General features: G+C 44.7%; 2 protein-coding genes across 2 annotated transcripts in view; both read left to right on the forward strand.

Moving 5' to 3' along the window:
- LOC308297614 (uncharacterized protein) overlaps positions 1-6,303 on the forward strand; it is a 58,315-nt gene extending 52,012 nt beyond the window's left edge. Inside the window, exon 16 of the mRNA XM_080741123.1 lies at positions 6,214-6,303. Within this exon, the coding sequence (XP_080597249.1) occupies positions 6,214-6,229 (16 nt within the window). The 3' untranslated portion in view covers positions 6,230-6,303. The remainder of the gene's footprint in view (positions 1-6,213) is intronic.
- A 7,688-nt stretch (positions 6,304-13,991) lies between these two features.
- loxl4 (lysyl oxidase-like 4) overlaps positions 13,992-20,001 on the forward strand; it is a gene marked incomplete at its 5' end in the record, with an annotated part of 78,261 nt that continues 72,251 nt past the window's right edge. The window contains 2 exons of the mRNA XM_080740099.1: positions 13,992-14,373; positions 17,884-18,188. Of these exons, the coding sequence (XP_080596225.1) occupies positions 13,992-14,373; positions 17,884-18,188 (687 nt within the window). The remainder of the gene's footprint in view (positions 14,374-17,883; positions 18,189-20,001) is intronic.

Here is a 20,001-nt window from a genome sequence, read left to right on the forward strand (position 1 = left end):
AAAGAACGGAAGTACAACATGTTTTGAAAATAGCAGATATACAAGCTCACAAATACCCTTTATATAAAATAGGGCTAAAGTGGTTCATGTATGTTTTATAATATTATTTATATCTGCAAAGTAACTAGTAACTAAAGTGTGCAAATAAATGTATAAATGTATACCTCCATATTGTACTTAAGTAGTACTTATGTAAATGTACTGTGTGTGTGTGTGTGTGTGTGTGTGTGTGTGTGTGTGTGTGTGTGTGTGTGTGTGTGTGTGTGTGTGTGTGTGTGTGTGTGTGTGTGTGTGTGTGTGTGTGTTGTGTGTGTGTGTGTGTGTGTGTGTGTGTGTGTGCGCGTGCGTGCGTGTGTGTGCGCATTACGAAAGCCAAAGCTTGTGTGCGCTGGGAGCAGCAGCCAGTGGGGGGTGAGAACAAGGAGTCGCTGTCATTTTGAGAAAAGGCACTTGTTTATTGTTGGAGAGCATGTATTTATTTCATGCTTCCACACAGTGTGGCGAAGGGCAGAGCCGCGCAGGGCGGCGTAATTAGAGAGGGCGGAGAGAGAGAGAGAGAGAGAGAGAGGAGAGAGAGAGAGAGAGAGAGAGAGAGAGAGAGAGAGAGAGAGAGAGAGAGAGAGAGAGAGAGAGAGAGAGAGAGAGAGAGAGAGGGCGGAGAGAGAGAGGGAGAGGGAGGAGGAGAGAGAGAGGGAGAGAGAGGGAGAGAGAGAGAGAGAGAGGAGAGGGAGAGAGAGAGAGAGAGAGAGAGAGAGAGAGAAAGAAAGAAAGAGAGAGAGAGAGAGAGAGAGAGAGAAAGAAAGAGAGAGAGAGAGCTGCCACAGAGCAGAGAAAGCTGTAGAGGCTCAGAGGCTCAGCCTGTGGGCCCTCCCGGAGCCCTCTGATGCACTCTCACTAAAGCATGCGTGTGCGCACACACACACACACACACACACACACACAAGTGTCAGCACACACACGTATGACACCTGTTCTGTGTGAGACTTAAAGGACAACTTTAGTTTTTTACAACAAGGGTTCACATTTTAGATTGTAATTGAAGAATATAAAAGATGAGTGTTAAAATGATTTCATTTACTTCTTTCTATTGTTTTAGAGATTCTCATTTCAGTGTTTGGGGGCATGCGTACAAGTGGCTAAATATGTCATTTTACACAGAATAAGGCCATTCCCAAGATACAACGCAACCTTTTATGGTTGGATGTGACTTATGGGGGCTAGTAGTGTTATTGTAAAATAGCAATAAAGAAATGCTGGCTTATTGTGTCTAAAAAGACATATTTAGCCACTTGTACGCATGCCCTCATGCGTACGCATGCCCCACATTTTAGAACGGTAAACGCGATAAAACAATAGAACGAAGCAAATGAAAACATTTTAACACTCACTTTTTCTTTTCTCTAATTACAATCTAAAATATGAACCCTTGTTATAAAAAAACAAAAGTTGTCCTTTAAACAAGGTTCCAACCAGCATCTATAGAGGGTATGCGCATACATAAAGTGGATGGCAAATCGAGTGGCAAAGTGAGTTTAACGTTGTTTAATGCAATCAGACAGGACTTTTCTGTTTGGATGTATGGGCTGTCAAGGCCAGAAAGTAGTTTTTTGCCGTTCCCACATAACTTCCGGGTTTGATGACGATGTCACGTGCATACCCTCTATCAGGGTTGTCGCCTCATTAACACAGCGGGTGCCCACGAGGTGTCTACGCGACAATTTCTTTGATGTCACTGGAGGCCCACGACGCGTTGGACGCGTTTACTGTAATTACAGTATGACTTTATATCTCACCGTTAGGTCGGGGCTACGCCTTGGATGTAGCCCATTAGCCGCTAGTCGCTTCGAGTCGACACTGAGAGCATCGCGCGGCCGTTTTTCTCCGTATACTCCAATGCATTTCCCCATCTTTAAAGCCCTTTATCTCCGATGTTTGTTTTATGGCTAAAACTGTGGCCGCGTGCGGCAAAATGTCCAAATTTTGATCGGCAGTGAACAGCTATGATCAACACTAGCCCATACAGTAAGTTACACAATAACATCCTGTCTGCGCTCATGTGACCAAGTGACGTCATCACGCATGCATTGACGCAACAGGGCCTCGTATTCTTCTATGGAAGTGCTATGGGGGCACTCAGAGGGGATGACTGGCGCCTCCTGGTGGGCAGTCGATGTGTTAATCAATGTGATATTTAATCAATTAAACGGTCACTTTGGGCTTCGTCATCCAAGACTTGGATTGTTAGTTCATTATTACATTTTGGAATGCTTTTCCCCATCCACATCTCTTGTGAAGTCCAGATAAACCCAAACCCTTTAATTGTGAAAGGCTGTAACTTTAGATTGCTGGCAGCCATTGTGAAAGCAACGCTAGAATGTTCAGTTGTCAACCTTGCCAATCTGAAAGGTAGCACTCGCAAAAAAACACGGCCCACTCGACCCCAGTGGTTCTTGTATTCTTTTATTCATTTATACTAAGAAATACTGGATTTTGGCATACTTTTCCTGGGGTTACATTTGGGATTAAGGTTAGGGTTAGGCAGTTTTACAGAGGTTTAGGAATACCTGGCGATCTTTCCGATATCGCGGGATTTGACCCAGGAAGAGCGTGTTTTGGGTTGTTGGGTGTTCTTGTATTCATCTGAAAAGCCTGGTCTCTGCTATGATTGTATGCAGCAAATGCAATTTGATTAGATTTGTAGATTAAATCATCTCATCTCAAGTTGTCAAATTCCTATGACTGTTGGTCAACAACAGTCACATTCATAGGGGTCCCACGGTGAATCCTTGTACCCAGGGCCTATAGGGGGGCCACAGTGAATCCTTGTACCCAGGGCCTATAGGGGGGGTCCACAGTGAATCCTTGTACCCAGGGCCTATAGGGGGGTCCACAGTGAATCCTTGTACCCAGGGCCTATAGGGGGGCCACAGTGAATCCTTGTACCCAGGGCCTATAGGGGGGCCACAGTGAATCCTTGTACCCAGGGCCTATAGAGGGGGCCACAGTGAATCCTTGTACCCAGGGCCCATAGGGGGGCCCACAGTGAATCCTTGTACCCAGGGCCTATAGGGGGGCCACAGTGAATCCTTGTACCCAGGGCCTATAGGGGGGGCCACAGTGAATCCTTGTACCCAGGGCCTATAGGGGGGGGTCCACAGTGAATCCTTGTACCCAGGGCCTATAGGGGGGCCACAGTGAATCCTTGTACCCAGGGCCTATAGGGGGGCCACAGTGAATCCTTGTACCCAGGGCCTATAGGGGGGGCCACAGTGAATCCTTGTACCCAGGGCCTATAGGGGGGTCCACAGTGAATCCTTGTACCCAGGGCCTATAGGGGGGCCACAGTGAATCCTTGTACCCAGGGCCTATAGGGGGTCCACAGTGAATCCTTGTACCCAGGGCCCATAGGAGGGGCCACAGTGAATCCTTGTACCCAGGGCCTATAGGGGGGCCACAGTGAATCCTTGTACCCAGGGCCTATAGGGGGGCCACAGTGAATCCTTGTACCCAGGGCCTATAGGGGGCCCACAGTGAATTCTTGTACCCAGGGTCCATAGGGGGGGCCACAATGATGGCTTAGTGTCCATACCTAGGACTCCGGAGACCCCAGAGGTCGCAGGTACGATCCCCCGCTCCAGCTATCACTGCTCCCCCCTTGCGCTCCTTGTGGGCTGCCTCATAAGGGTTCAGCTGGGTTAAGCTGAAAAAAAGCAGCTGGGTTGGGCTGCGATACCCGAATTTCCCCCGTGGGAGGAGTAGGTAACTATCATATCAGTGAATCCTTGTACCCAGGGCCTATAGGGGGGCCACAGTGAATCCTTGTACCCAGGGCCCAACTTGTGCTTTTCAGGCCGGAATAAATGTAGTGTTTTTCCTCTGCCCACCTCCCATGTCATAATATAAATTATTCACGTCTATGAATATCCATGGCAGCCTTAAAATGGCTCCCCTGAGGTTTGCCTCAGAACCAGAAATACATTTCATCAACAAAACAACCTGCGGCACCCACAACGTTCCACGCAGCTACATTTAGTCGCAACGAACCCTCCGAGAAAAACGCTGTTTCAAAAATAAACAAACAGCTTTCAAAACAAGTGGACATGCCTTAGTGGACACAGAGAACTCATGGAATCAAGGTGGAGCCCTGATTTGACCCCTGCTCCATCAAACTGACGCTCTCGCATCTAGAACATGTATAATCCCATCTGGACCATTTTAGATGTTTTCTAAATCCTAACAGTTTTCTGAAAAAACCTATGTTTCTATATCAGTGGTGCTCAAACCTTTTCATGTCAAGGACCCCCAGAATCACATGTATTTGGCCACGCACCCCCATCTGAAAAGGTTTTGTTCCAGGGACCCCCCCCATAAGAACTGAGTTACAAATCGTCGTTGTCGGGTGGAAACCTTGTATCTCCAAGTTTAAAATGTGTACATTCTCTAGCAAAGTAAAGCCCTTCTTCATCATACAAGGCTGTTGCACAAAAGTAGTGAAAACAGCCGATCTACAAGCACACAACGCCTCGCACCGCGAGGCGTTGTGTGCTTGTAGATCGGCTGTTTTCACTAGTTTAAAGCAATGTTAAAATGATAAATGCAAAACGAACGGTTTTGGACATACAAGGTTTTCACCCGACAACGACGAAATATTCGCTACGTTAAAGATATACTGTACTGTATGTACATGTATTCAAAGATACACAGAGTGCTGCACTATGAGCTTGTTGTTTACTATCAGAACCGTCACAGCTTGTCCATATCTGTCCGCCGACCGTACGGGAAACGCCTGACACTGTGGTTCCCCTGACACATCATTGTGACATCACAGTGATGTCAGATACTCAGAGCAGGGATCTCCATTCTCCATATATGGGCATAACGGGAATTATGTTAGGGATCTCCATACTTGGTCATGAAACAAGGGATTGTATTCCAGAATCCATAATATATGGCCAAGAGAGATGGTGGGCATGTGAGGGATTGAATGTAGGAGTCTCAGAAGTAATGTTGGAGAACCCAGACCGGTGCCTGTTGGGCAGAATGGTTACCGTTGATGTCCAGTTGTGCAAAACCTGTCTGTGATGTGGGCATTGTTTCAGCATGTGGCTGTTGCCATGGTGACGACACTGTTTAGTATCAGTGATGTCAGTATTGTTTCAGTATGCGGCTGTTACCATGGTGGCGACACTGTGTAGAGGACGGCGGATGGACAGACATTCGGTAAATTAATAGTTGGATAGATGTATTCAACAATTTGCAGCTCATAATGCAGCACCGAGTGCTGCACTGTGAGCTTGTATATCTGCTATTTTTCAATTGCTAAAGTATAAAATAATGGTTAAAGTGGTTAAAATCTGAAGTGCTCTCCAGGTCTAGATGTAAGAAGTAAGCCATTTACCATGAGAGGGAGTGGGTTGTTGGCTGATTTTCGCCTCGTGCCAAACAACCCACGACCCTCGAATGGTAAATTGCCTTTCTACCACTTCTACCATAATGAATAGAAAACACAGTTGTAACTTGCAAGGTTATTTAGTTACAATCATTAATTGTTTCAGAAACACAACAGTGGGCGGGGTCCATGAGCCAACTCAAGGTTGTTGACTGATTTACCACTGTTTTAACTAAGTCAGAATCCAGTATCTGAACATGTGACCACAAAAAGTGGTAGAAGCTCAGGTTTATATGGGTGTGAGTTACATTTATAGCCTATAGAATGATGGATGTGTTCCTGTGTGACACAGAGAGAGAGAGAGAGAGAGAGAGAGACAGTGGGTGCGTTTATATGCACATTCAGAATGGCATTCAGAATGAACTTATTCTGAATAGAGCTTCATACCCAAACGTTTACATGGGACCTGAATACAAGTATCCCTCATTCCACTGTCGTTTACATGACCAAAGGATTCATTCGGAATAGAACTTTGGGCATACACAAAGTAGGCCTACTTCAGGTTGGAGAAGGGGGGAGGGGGGGGCAGTTCAGACAGCAGTTCATTCCGAATGGAGCGTTTATATGACAAATGTATCCCGATTGAAACGACATAAACCACCTCTTCAGACCAGAATGAAAATTCATTCGGGTCAGACCGGAATGGCCATTCCTAAACGTTTATATGAGCATTTCTATTCTGAATGAGCAGTCATTCCGAATATAAGTGGAATACATCTGTGCATATAAACGCACCCACTGTAACGTTGCTTCCACGGTGGCAGGTATGACCAAAGCTAAACCCTCCCAGGACAAGGATTGATGTCTCAGCAGTCACGTTTCCCTCGTTTGACCACGGTGACTCTACAGACGTCCAGAGACCAGCAGGGAGGCTGGGCCGCTTTTCAGAGTGGTGGTTTGTGGTCCGTCTCAACAAGGAAATATCTACCCTGTGGTTGAGAGGAGCTTCTTTTGGATACTCAGAACTTGACGTTTTTGAAACTATTTCGGGCCCAGGTCCGCTTCCTGTTGGTGGCGTTTTACACACGTTGTTGCCCCCGGCGCATGTTGTGTAAAGAACAGCGCTGCGGGCGAGGTTGTATAAAGGGGGGGAGGGGGGAGAGAGCCCAGTAGCCTATCAGAGACGTGTAGGTGTGTGTGTGTGTGTGTGTGTGTGTGTGTGTGTGTGTGTGTGGGCCACGCAGAAACATGAGAAAACCTCCCTTTTCTACATTTACTTACATGCTAAGATTGTAGAACAGGGGTCTTCAACGTTTTCAGGCCAAGGACCCCTTAGTTGAGAGAGAGATGAAGCAGGGACAACAACCTTTTCATAGATTCCATATAATGTCATTGTTTGACAGCACAATCATCAGTGTATTTTGGATTCATGTCAATTTGTGTTTTCGGATATTTAACCACTTGAACCGTCAATACTTAATAAACTTGACCTTTCACTCTGTTCTTAGTCTGCTCACAATGCCTCGCAGCGCGAGGCGTTGTGAGCTTGTAGATCTGCTATTTCTGGCTAAAGTTTTCACAATATGGACACTGACTATGCTTCAAGTGGTTAATATGAAAAAGGAGAAAAAAAGTTTCAAGTTTCACAAAGATTTGGAGGACCCCCTATGGGTCCCGGACCTCCTGTTGAAGACCCCTGGTGTAGAATGTAACAGTTGTTGCTGTACTGGTAAACAGTGAACACTATTGTGAACACACAGTGAACATCTTACTTACTTAGACTTAGACATAGTTACAATACTAGACAGGCACTAAATGGTCACCTTACTTTACCTGCGCCCCAAACCAATGCACTTAAGAAAACAGTCATGTACAGAGCCATGGCATACTGGGATGTGCTCCCCCACACATCTGACTCTAGCAAGAAATACATGTGGTTTCAAAAGGAAGCTTAAGGCAGCAATAATCCAGAAGGAAATTAGATTAGATTAGCCTCTTATGATTTTCGCTTTTTTGTACAGACAAAAATGTTTGTATAACTGTGATGATGTTGTTGTATGTTTTGTTTTTTGTTTTTTGTTATATCCATGAGTTGAATACCTAGAACTTCCGACCGTAAAACCGTAAAAATACTTATTTGGGATGCTCCTTTTAGGCAGGGTGTTTAACTGTACTTGTACTGTTCTACATTCTTTTAATGTATTGACTATACTTGTTTTTCACTGTGTTTTAAGTTTATGTTTTGTCTGTATCATTGATGATGCTTTTTGGTATGCGGTCAGGCTTAGGCCTGGCTCAGGGAGGAGGACACCCCTGCCATGCAGAGTCCATTATAAAGACTATATATAAGACTATAAAGTATATAAATGAATACTGTAATGCATTTTATGTCTTGTCAATCATAATCAATCATTAATTTCTTAACACAAGTATACCCAAATGTCCACAATTTGGTTTCTACGATAAACGTCTCAGAAAGAGGGCGTGAGGGATGCCTAATGTATGCTCTGTGGTACGAAGAATTATATCTAAACCAGGCTTGTGTGTGTGTCAGGCACGTGCACACGTAGACATCAAAGGGGGCTTGAGCCCCTGCCCTTTTATCTGTCTGTAAAAAGTGCCCTCTCCAGATAAATGCAGTTTTTGGTGAAAGAAATGCAAATTCCCCCTCTTTCCATGCCATACCTGAAGGCAGCATTTCAGAGAATTGCGACCGTCAGGTCGCAAGTTACTATGAAAACCTCCGCCGGCTGTCTGTCAGTCAGTCTCTCCATCAGTCAGTCCCTCCGTCTGTCCGTCACGTCATACTTTTGGCCCTACTCTTATCTCCGGCACCGTTGCTCCTATCCATGCCAAACTTTGCACATCACACCCCTTGGCTGGCAAACCACAACCTCTGCCCCTCTTCTAGCGCCACCATGTGGTTGCTTTTTGCAGACAACAGGAACCAATGCCACTTACAGGCCAATTTTGTATACATTGTGTATACATCGCTTATCTCCCGAGTAGGGAGTCTTACTGGTTATGCAGACCTCCAAGCTCACAACGTGTCATGCTGCGACGCGTTGTGAGCTTGGAGGTCTGCTATTTCCGATGTTTTCACCAAAAGGCCTGTTTAGAAATTTCAGACCCTGCCTCTAACATTCTCTGCACGTCCCTGGTGTGTGTAGGGAGAGCGAGAGAGAGAGAGCAGTGGGAGGGAGGAGAAGTGATGGAGGGAGGGACCGAGGGAGGGATGTAGGGAGGAAGGGAGAGAGGGATGGAGGGAGGGAAGGAGGGAGGGAAAGAGGGATGAAGGGTGGATTGACTTTGGAGATCTTCTAGCAGGAACAGTCCTTCAGTCAGTCACTCTGCCCCAGTCTGACGCTCAGGAGTAACAAGCTGTAGCTGTGTGTGCCAGGTGAGTCACCTTACAACTTCTCTGTTTCTACCCCCACCCTTCTTTCTAGTCCTCCATGTATGAACTCTCTAAACAGATTTTCATTCATTAGTTTTAGTTCATTTTATATATCAATTTCTTTTTTATGAGTAAAAAATGTGTGTCAATTTTTTAAATATGTTTGTAAAGAAATAAAAGAGTCCTCACACCAAGCTTGATATTTACTAGTAGTTATCAAGCTTGGTGTAAGGACTCTTTTATTTCTTTACCGGTTTTACTTTTGATTAGTCCAGCACCCAGCCTATATGGCGTTGGATGTGCGTGCCCTTTTGGTTGTTTTTCAGCCTTTAGATTAAACTATTCGAATTATGTTTAACATCAGTTTAGCTGAGGTTAAACTTGTCAAATTAGTCTTGTAGCAAGTCTTGATTTTTGCCTCCATGTGTAAAAGTGAGCGTTCCATTTAGCCTTGCCTGTGTCTAACAGGTGTTTAAAGGATGACGTTATGACAGTGTTAGCAGCTTTTCTCTCATGTGGGTTCTTCTTCTTGGCTGCTGGGTTCCAGCTGCATTCTGGTGTTTTTAAAAGGTTGACGGTCGCGCTGTAAGGCAGGGGTCTTCAACGTTTTCAGGCCAAGGACCCCTTAGTTGAGAGAGAGATGAAGCTGGGACCCCCACAACCTGTTCATAGATTCCATATAGTTTCATTGTTTGACAGCACAATCATCAGTGTATTTTGGATTCATGTCAATTTGTGTTTTCAGATATTTAACCACTTGAACTGTCAATACTTAATACACTTGACCTTTTACTCTGTACTTAGTCTGCTCTTTTCCCCCTCTAGACCAAACCTATTTGCTGAAAATAGCCGATCTACAAGCTCACAACGTCTTGCAGTGCGAGGCGTTGTGAGCTTGTAGATCTGCTATTTTTGGCTACAGTTCTCAGAATATGGACGGTAGGGTTCAAGTTGTTAATATAAAAAGGATTCGAAGATTTGGAGGACCCCATGTATGTAGTAACTCTGGGGACCCCCTAGGGGTCCCGGACGCCCTGTTGAAGACCCCTGCTGTATGGAATACAAAAAAAAAATCCTTCTACATTTGGAGGCCTAACTGTGGCCCATGATGGCACACAAGGTGACCCCATAAGGTGTCTCTGATGTTAAGTGTCTGTCTGTCTACTGCTGATGAGTGAAAACTCGTCTAGCACGTGTTGCCGTTTGGCTGCTGTGTCACTTGTTAACCTCCCGTTAAACTCCCTGCCTGACATAACGTTATGTCTGCAGCGCTGAGATGAAATATGGTTCAGTAGCCTGAAGGGATGTTTATCAACGCAGAGGTTCAATTTCAGCACTGTTTTTTACTGCGTAATGGTTAATTATACGTCTATGTCTGATAGGGGTGAAAAAGAAACAATCTCCTATGGAGGAGGGGGAATGTTTCAGCGAAGGCTGGAATGTAGGTTGTTTAATGACAGATGTATTAATTAGACACTAGTTTTGTGCTGCGTCTCTCAGATTGTGGCATATAACCTCCATCCAGCACTAGTGTGAGGGTCGTTTTGTGACCCCATATGTAGTGATTTGTAACAGCAGCATCTGTTGTCATTTTAGATTTTCATAGCGTTGCCTATTCAAAAATAGTAGATGTACAAGCTCACAAGTTTGTGCAAAATATTGAAGGTGTGCGAACTGCTGATTTGGAAGGCGTGTGTAGATTGGGCCTCATGGTTCAATCTGAACCTAGACTTTGATCTACGGGGAGTCCCCCAGGGCTCTACAGCTGTACTTGGACCTTTTCCCTTTTCCCCACTCATCTAGAGCAGTGGTTCTCAAACTTTGACATTTGAAGGTCTCCCCTCAACTTTGACAGTGTACCAGTAAGACTCCCTAATCGGGAGATAAGCGACCGTCAGGTCGCATACACAAACTTTAGACAATCTTAGGCATTCAGGAGGGAATATGGGAAATGGGACAGATCCATGTTCATGACATGACTTTAGAGATACCGTGTACCGCTTTGCGTGATTTTAGGGCAAAGTCTGTAGGAGCAGCCCGTCAGGGTCCATTTGGTTCCATGTTTACACTGTCAGAGTTACAGACTCGTATGGGTCAATTTAGACCCCCATAAAGGAACAATATATGTTGCACTCACACGTTTTGTGAGTTTGTAGGCCAGATCTGCAATTTCTGGCCAAATGTTTTGGCCCCAGAATGGTTGATGCTATAGGGTTCATGTGGTTGAATAAGAGTTTTTGTGGGCTACCTGTGCTCATGTGTCCAGATGATGTCACCCTAGGCCTGCTGTGGTCTGCTGTAAAAGAGCTTCATGGAGCTTTATGCAATTAGCCTGAAGAGAGCAGAGCTGGCTTGGCTTGTGAAACTACAGTTTAACCACAGACAGCAGCTGTCAGGGGCGTCACACCAAATTCTGGGCCCTGGGTACAAGGATTCACTGCGGGCCCCCCATGAATGTTAACTATTGAAAAACAGCAGATATACAAGCTCACAGCGCGGCACCGAGTGCCGCGCTGCGAGCTTGTAGATCTGCTATTTTTGAAAAATCGTGAAAATGTGTTTCCATGTCAGTGATGCTCAACTTTTTCATGTGAAGGACCCCCCCCCCATCTCAAAATATTTAGTTCCAGGGACCCCCCAGAAGCAACATTTTTGTTACAAATGTTCACTAAAAAAATACATATATTCAAAGATTTGCGCACACGACTTTTCAAAAATAGCAGATCTACAAGCTCGCTGTGAGCTTGTATATCTGCTATTTTTCAATAGATAAAGTTATTAGGGCCCCTCCACCTTGGGCCCTGGTAACTCAGTCCCACTTTCCTACCCCTTGTGACGCCCCTGGCTGTCTTTAAGACCCCGGCCTGCACTGCCTGCACTGCAGTGTCGCTGAAGATGTAAGATTTAAACAGATAAGCTTTCCTCATTAGGGGGATAATTAGTTCTTAATTGGCACGCAATGGGACATAAAATTGATAAATCAAATTAACAACTTTATGAGTATGTTAGTGTTGCATGGTGAAAATGGCAGATCTCACAATGTGTTGCCACTTGTAGATCTATTCCTTTTTTAATGAATAATTAAATCATATGGCAAGCCCAGATTGCCAGATTGAATGTAGACAGTCATATTGATTTATCAAATTAAACATGCATGTATCTGCTGCTCTGCTCATTGGTCCACTCTAGATTGGTGGTTTACAACCAGTGGTCCGGGGACCACCAGAGGTCCTTGTAGGTATTCCAGGTGGTCCCCAGCTAAATGATGCAAGTTGGTAACCAAATGCACCCTTATACACTCTAAAAACTGCTGGGTCAAAAACAACTCAACTTGGGTTATTTTTGATCCAACTCACGGGTCAAATAGGGACCGATGCCCAGTTTGGTTATTTTAACGCAAGAAATTTGGTTATGAATGTTGACCCATAATTTGGGTCAAATAAATAACCAAATTATTTGTTTAAAATGACCCAAGATTGTAGTCAATATAACCCAAGTTTTGGGTTGAGTGGGCTAAATGAATACAACCTACATATGCATGGTCTGGAGAATGACAATACCAATAATATCTGACATTAACATAAAATCAGAAATGTTTCAGGGTTTCTTCTCAGATGATTTGTTCAAAGTTTAGTACTATCAACATAAAAGTGCATAATTAAATATATATGCAACAATGTTGATCATACTATAATCAGAATAGTTTAGAGAAGATAAACAAAATAATCTCAAAATTACCATGAGTTCTTCTCTTTCAGACCAGCTGGGGGAGGGAGCTCAACCCTAAGCTAGCAGCCAAGCACTTACAGTTATGGTTTAGGCGCAAATACTGACAAATCAAATTCAGACATATGACAGTCAGCTTGCCGAGACAGACACATGGATATGACATATTTAGCATTTTTAGCTCCCAACAGCTTAGAAAATGTCTCTGGAAACCTAGACAAATGCTTTTCCCAGCATGCTTTGCAAACAGGTTTATGGTGCCTGTCCCCTGATTGGCCCAAAGCTAGACCACTGACCCAAGTATATGGGTTACCACTAACCCCAAAAAAGGGTCACCCCCAGAAAAATATTACCTAACTCAAACAACCCTGGAATTGGGTCAAAATAATATCCCAATAACTCAAGGAAGGGTTGTGGCACTGAGAAATGACCCCGAAATTTGACCTAACACAAATGACCCATGATTTGGGTCAAGAAATGACCCATGAGTTTTTAGTGTGTAGATCTTTAACTCTTGAGAGTGTAAAATGACCATTTTATGCTATCAAAGAGTTAAATTATTGTTAAAAATCTGCATTACTTAATTGTCTCCACCAGCAGAAGGCTTGGGGGAGAGTATGTTTTCGCCCCTGTCCGTCCGTCCGTCCGTCCGTCCGTCCGTCCGTCCGTCCGTCCATGCGTGTGTGCGTCCGTTCGTGTGTCTGTGTGTCCTCCAGTTTGTTTCCAGCTACGCTGCCAAAATGAGCGCACACACTCCCTGGATGCCAATTCAGAACATCTGCCCCATATTTTTCACATGGGCCTGTTCTAGTGCCACCAGGAGGCCAATTTGTGCAAAACTACCTTTTGGCCATGCAGTACTCCTACAGATTTTGTCCAAAAATCACGCAAATCGGTAGACAGTATCTCTATAGTCATGTGATCGACATGGATCTGTCTGATTGTCCATATTCCATCCTGATTGGCTGAGATTGGCTTTCAAAGTTTGTAAGATTGGTCAGTTTTGAACAAAATGCCACAAATCACGAAACACAGCGTGCAATTTTTGTGAAATTGTGCACGCACATTCCCACTAGGCCGAGGAAGAAATGCCACTTCAAACTTTTCAAATCAGCCTCGTGGTGGCGCTATAACAGGCCGCCTGGCCTGGTGGAGACCTGTGCTCGGAAGAGCACTGCTTCTAAGTCTACATCATTAGAGAATGTAGAAGAATTGTTACTTTGATCAACATCTCCTATTATCTCTCCTATGGTACTGTACAGTAGGCTACCATATAAATACAGCATGGAATTGTGGACAAAGTCCAACGCTAACAAAATATTGTACGTTTTGGGTCTGAGAGTCTAAATCTCATCAAGTGGTGGTCCCCGTGGCTCAAATGCCAAAATAAATAATGGACCTTGATATGGAAAAAGTTTGAAAACTTATGCTTCAGATCACTGAAGATGTAACCTTCCTTCCTCAGGTGTCTGACGCACAATGACGCGCCCCACCTTCACCATGTGTCTGGGTTCTCTCTGCATCGCCCTGCTCCTCCTCATCCTCCTCTCCCACCCCGGCCACGCGGACCCCCGGCCCCGCCACCCCCACCAGCGGCCCGCCACCACCACGGGGGCCCAGCCCCAGCCCCAGCCCCAGCCCAGGGTCCGGGCGGCGCGCGCCCCGGCCGCCAAGGTGCGCCTGGCGGGGAACTACGCGCGGGACCCCAACGAGGGGCGCGTGGAGGTGCTGCACAACAACACGTGGGGCACGGTGTGCGATGACGAGGTGGACATCCAGCTAGCCAACGTGGTCTGCCGCGAGCTGGGATACCAGAGCAGCATCACCTGGGCGCACAGCGCCAAGTATGGAGAGGGAAACGGTGAGATTAACTATCACTAACCCTGTAGTATGGAGAGGGTGAAATGTGAAGCGATCCCAGTCTAGGTGAATTGATAGGCTTTTATTAGGACTGTCTTACAACAAGGATGGATGGAGGTGGTGCTATGAATGAACATGTTAGTGTTCAAACAACAGGCGTTACCTAACCTGGAACGAGGAATTCTAGAGTTCAGTTGGGGGAAAGAAAGAAAGATTTGCCTCAAAGTATCTTTAAGAGCAAAAGTAAAACAACATGCCAAGCATGAGTCAATCAGTGGCTTGAAGGTTAGAGGATCATGCTTGTGCTTTGGGAGGCTGCTTGCTGGTTCAATTAGCAGGTGTCGCTCTCCATTCCGACATGTCGCTACTCCGGAATTGACTTCTTAATCTAGGAGTGGCGACACTTCCATAGAGGTTACGTTTAGGGTAAGGGTCAGAGATAGGGTTAGTGTCGGAATGGAGACATGTCGGAAAGGAGACATGTCGGAGTGGCGGGGTGTAACCTCAATTAGCCTACCCAGACCGACAGGAGTATTACACAAGATTCACAGCAGGCTGTTTTAAGTTTTAACCACTTTAAACCAGGAACCCCTATTTTAGGCATGTAATTATAGGCCATTATAGTCATTATAGGAAAACACTTAAGAATAAAAAAAAAAAAAAGAAAAAACGAAGCAAATATGAAAGAAATGTTTTGTATATCTAATTGTAGATCTGCTATTTTTGAATGGGTCTTAAAGTGGTTATGGTCAAACAAAGCAGTTGCTAAGCACAACTGACTACGCATGATGAATCATATGTCATTGCTTTCTTCATCACTGGTCGTTGATTGGATTGATTTGAAGGCCTGCAGTAGCGGCGGAGACAGGCTTTAGTTGCACCATCATCCCAGCTGGTAGTAGTGCCCTTACCCTTACATCCAACAACTATGCCAGCGCGCCATCTTTCAGCCTAGTCTTCCGATTGCCGTGCCCATTCCAAACAACACCCTAACAGCATGCTCTCATAAGAAAGACCATCAATTAAGACATTGAAAATAACTCAGGAGAGCCTTAAGAGCCGCCATAAAGTGACAAAGATAACCCAGTGATTCCAGTGCAGTCCTCATTAAGGTCGCCTGGCAGACTGGCGGGGCCAAGGAGACGTGCCCTGTGAGAGAGAGAGGGGCCATTTGTTTTAGAATAATGACTTGTGCTACACTGTGCTGCGGTTTATGGACATTCTTTTTATTGCTGCCTTTAAATCCAAATTAAAGAGGAGAGGCGGAGTGGTTTCAAACAGCGGGAGGAGGTGCCGTGCGACACCCTGGCCTGGGATGCTTGTTGTGAAACCCTGTGTATCTGTTGGTGTTTACCAAACCAAACACACTCTGTTCCGAGGAGGAACAACCCTAAATCAGAGCACCAGTAAAAGTCAAATGTTAGGTGGGGTGAGGAGGAACTCATGCGTATTGCGTACCTAAACGGTATGCAGCGCAATCAATGACTTATGACTGAATGATAAGCCAGGTACAGTATGCTATTATTCCAAACGTAGGAGACGGTGGTTGAAGGAGCGCTTCTTTTCCGTTCACGCGCACCGAGGTTAGGGTTAGGTTTAGGCATAGTTTTACTGAGGTTAGGGTTAGAGTTGGGCATAGTTTTACTGAGGTTAAGGTTAGGGTTAGAGTTAGGCATAGCTTTTTGGGTTAGGTTTAGGCATAGAGGTTAACGTTCACACCCGCGCGGAACAAGTGACCACAGCCGAGCGCTCCAGACCTCTGCTCCAGCCAATCACAAGCCGCGCCTTCTAATTTATGTAACACCGTCTCCTACGTTAGGAATAATCGCGTACAGTATAGGGCTGGGTGATATCAATGGAATCACATATCACTGTATTTTTTGGCAAAATGTGTCAATATCGGTATTGTCACAACTATATGATTTAATGACAATTTTACTTCAAAAATAGCAGATCTTCATCTCGCTCGCAACATGACACTTTGTGAGGGTGGAGATCTGCTCTTTTCACCGCAACATAATTTGATAATATTTGGAATTTATTTGGACACACAATACATTTAGTGTAATTTTAAACATACAAAGTACGATGTTATTTTCAGTCAGTTCTAACCAAAATGACTATTATCTCAAACTTTTCCTCGCAACACAATCGCTAAAATATCCTATAAATATAAGGTGCTGGGAGTGAACATGATGAATCTAATGTAGGATGAAAAAATATTAATGGGGTGCCCTGAGCCAAAAATGTTGGTGAACAGTTTACAGTTTAGGCATTTAGCAGACGCTTTTAATCCAAAGCGACTTACAATAAGCAGGTAATACACATCACTAATGTATAATAAGCACAAGATAATGTCAGTACATTAACAACAATATAACAATTTAACAAATGCATAGGAATATCTATCTAGAAAAAACAACAAAGGTAGACCACGCACCTAATTTGTAAAAAAAAAAAAACTTCTAAAACATAAAAATAAATGCTATCTAGCTTCATGTATGGTCATTGATGGTCATAGAGGGAAGGGGGAGTGTTACTGTAGTGCTATGGGTTTAGATGGAGCCTGAAGAGGTGAGTCTTCAGTCTACGGTGGAAGCTAGGGAGTGAGTCTGTATTCTAAGCGCGACAGGGGGTTTATTCCACAGTTTGGGGGCCAGGAGTGCAAATTGTCTAGGACGAGTGGATTTTTGTCCTGGGGTTTTTAGCGAGGGTTCTGTCAGCATCCCTGTGTTGACTGATCACTCTGAACGGGTGGGGGTGTAGGGGTTGATCAGGTTTTGGAGGTATGGAGGAGCCGTACCTTTGGCTGCGTTGAAGGTCAGCATCAGTGTTTTGTAGGGGTGTAACGATACATTTTAATAGCGATTCGATGCGCATCACGATACATGGTTGACGATACGATACATGGACGATATTGGTTCATTCATGGCGATACGATACGATTCGATTCAATGATTTAAAATCGATATAGTAACTATTTAGCAAAGATTAATTCTGTGTAAAAGGTGTGGATAGTGCAGGATTTTAAGGGAAACATGTATTATTATGGATATAAATAAGTAAACACAGTGATTATCTGCCAAATACATGGACATTGTATATTGACAAACCTGCACCTTGACATGAACACAGAGATTACACACATTTATCGATAGACCAGTGTAGCTATATGGAAAGGAAAAGTAATTAAACGCCTCCTTTTCATTTTTTCTTCTTAAAAATGCTAAATACAATGCACAAGTAGGTAGTATCGATACAATCGATTCTTTGCACTGCCGATTCGATACGATACAAAATAAAATGATACGATTCGATTTTAGCTGTTTTCATTTCGATATACTTCGATTTTTTAAGTTAAAAACGATATTTCGATACAGTTACTATATCGTTACACCCCTAGTGTTTTGTATTCAGTGCGGGAACCCCTGGGTTAGAGGATCTTGCTTGCTGCACTGGAAGACCGCTGGTGACGAATCATGTTGTGTGTGCTCTCGTTCCTCCACCCCAGGTCCCATCTGGATGGACAACGTGCGCTGCGACGGCACCGAGAGGTCCCTGAGGGACTGCAAGCACAACGGCTGGGGCGTCAACGACTGCAAGCACTCCGAGGACCTGGGGGTGGTCTGCAGCCCGGAGCGCCGGCTGGACCAGAGCTCCCGCCGGGCCCACTCCATCGCCCTCCGGCCCGACGTCAGCCCCTCGCCCCAGTGGCAGAACATCCTGGCCAGCCGACGCACCACGCCGCAGGGATACCAGGGCAACGGGCACGCCCAGGAGGTGCCCAGGTTCTACCGAGAACACAACAACTACCAGGTAGAGACAGCAACGCTGCCTGCACAGCACAGCACAGCCTGAATGTAAAGTCAAAGTTGCACCGGGGGCACGATAGCGCAGTCGGTAACGCTGTTGCCTCACAGCTTAGAAGGTCCTGGGTTCGATTCCTGCCAGGGACGCTGTGGGTGCTGGGGGGGGGCGCGTTCTCTCGTCCGCTTCATCAGTGCACCAACCCTAGGCGAAAGGGCCTTTCTTTGTGGAGTTTGCATGTTCTCCCTGAGTCCACTAGGTTAAGTACCCTCGCAAAAACATGCAGTAATCCTGGTCTCTATAATGCCTCCAAACATCTACCACTCACATTAGAGGGAATCCTTGCTTGGTCTATACAGGGAAATATGAGGCTTATGAGCTTCAGGTAGTACTACTTTACAACCGGTAGGTGTCCTGCATGACACTGGGGTCTAGTTAACTTCAGTCCATTTAACAGAACAGATATATAAACACACATACAGTCTACAATGTTAGTGCCATGAAAAGGTGTAGGCTTGAGTCAAGGCTTATTTTGTCTTCCCTATCTAGTGTTTAGCTGTAACCATAAAAAGTGTTAAACCAAATCAAATCAAAAACTTGAGCAGCACAACTGTTAATGAATTGAAGGCAATACTGTAAGCTCCACATTGCAGCTTTACTTCTGAGCCAGCAGATGGACATTAAGCCACTTCAGATCAGAGACGTTGTCAGTCAAAATGTCCTGTCCATCAAAGGTTGTCAATACTGGAAGGAGCTCCCTGTCAATCAATCACACTAAGGGAGATCCCCACTTTCTCAGCTTTTAAAGGTCAATTGAAACAATGGTTGAAGAGCAACCAGTCTTGTGATCATGTGTGACTTGTCTGTCCACAATAGAGTAGGTCTGTCCGAGAATTAGTTTTAAACATTTTCTGTTCTCTTTTTCTTATTTCTTTTCTACTGTTTTCGTATTTGCATACTTATTGTGCCTTGTTATGTCAGTATTGTTGATGTTTGATGTTTGGGGACTGCGGGCGAAAACTAGCATCTTGCTAAATCCGGTGTAATTACATTGCTTCATGTAATGTTCTAGAATTTTTTAATGCTTTAACTATTGAAAAATAGCAGATATACAAGCTCACAGCGAGCATGTACATCTGTTATTTTTGAATATATCTTTTTAGAAGCGAACATTTGTAACTCAAATATTTGCTTCTGTGTGGTCCGTGGAACAACATATTCTGAGATGGTGGGTCCACGGCCAAATGCATGTAATTTCTGGAGGTCCTTGGCATGAAAAAGTTTGAGAACCACTGATTTAGAGGAAGGATTTAGAAGAACTTTATAGAATCGGGTAAAAAATATTCAAAGACGTGCACAAATGTTCACAGTTTTTTCAAAAAATAGAACTACATGCTTGCAGCGCGGCACTCGGTGGTGCGCTGCGAACTTGTATATCTGCTATTTCCTTTAATTAAACTAAATGTTCCTCTTCCCCTCCAGGGTCAGAGCATCTTGCTAAATCCGGTGTAATTACATTGCATGTACATGTAATGTGTTCATTAACAATTTTGCTGCCATTTTAAACATAGCTGTAGTAAGCAGCTGCCAAATTGTCCTTACCTTTTAACGTGAGCACGCGCACGCATCGTGCACAATCTGTGCACGACTCATCTAGTAGACTGTAGACTCGGTGACAAGCTTTCGAATAAAAAAAAACCCATTGAAATAGACATATCCGTTGCCATGCTGTATCCCTGCTTATCCGCCAGTGTTTACATGAAAAAACATTGAAAAAAGCCAACTGTGCGCTATGGTAAGTGGACACGTTCGCGCACAAAAC

Source organism: Nannobrachium achirus, assembly GCF_963921795.1.
Source record: "Nannobrachium achirus genome assembly, chromosome: 13".
In the NCBI taxonomy this organism is placed as follows: domain Eukaryota; kingdom Metazoa; phylum Chordata; class Actinopteri; order Myctophiformes; family Myctophidae; genus Nannobrachium; species Nannobrachium achirus.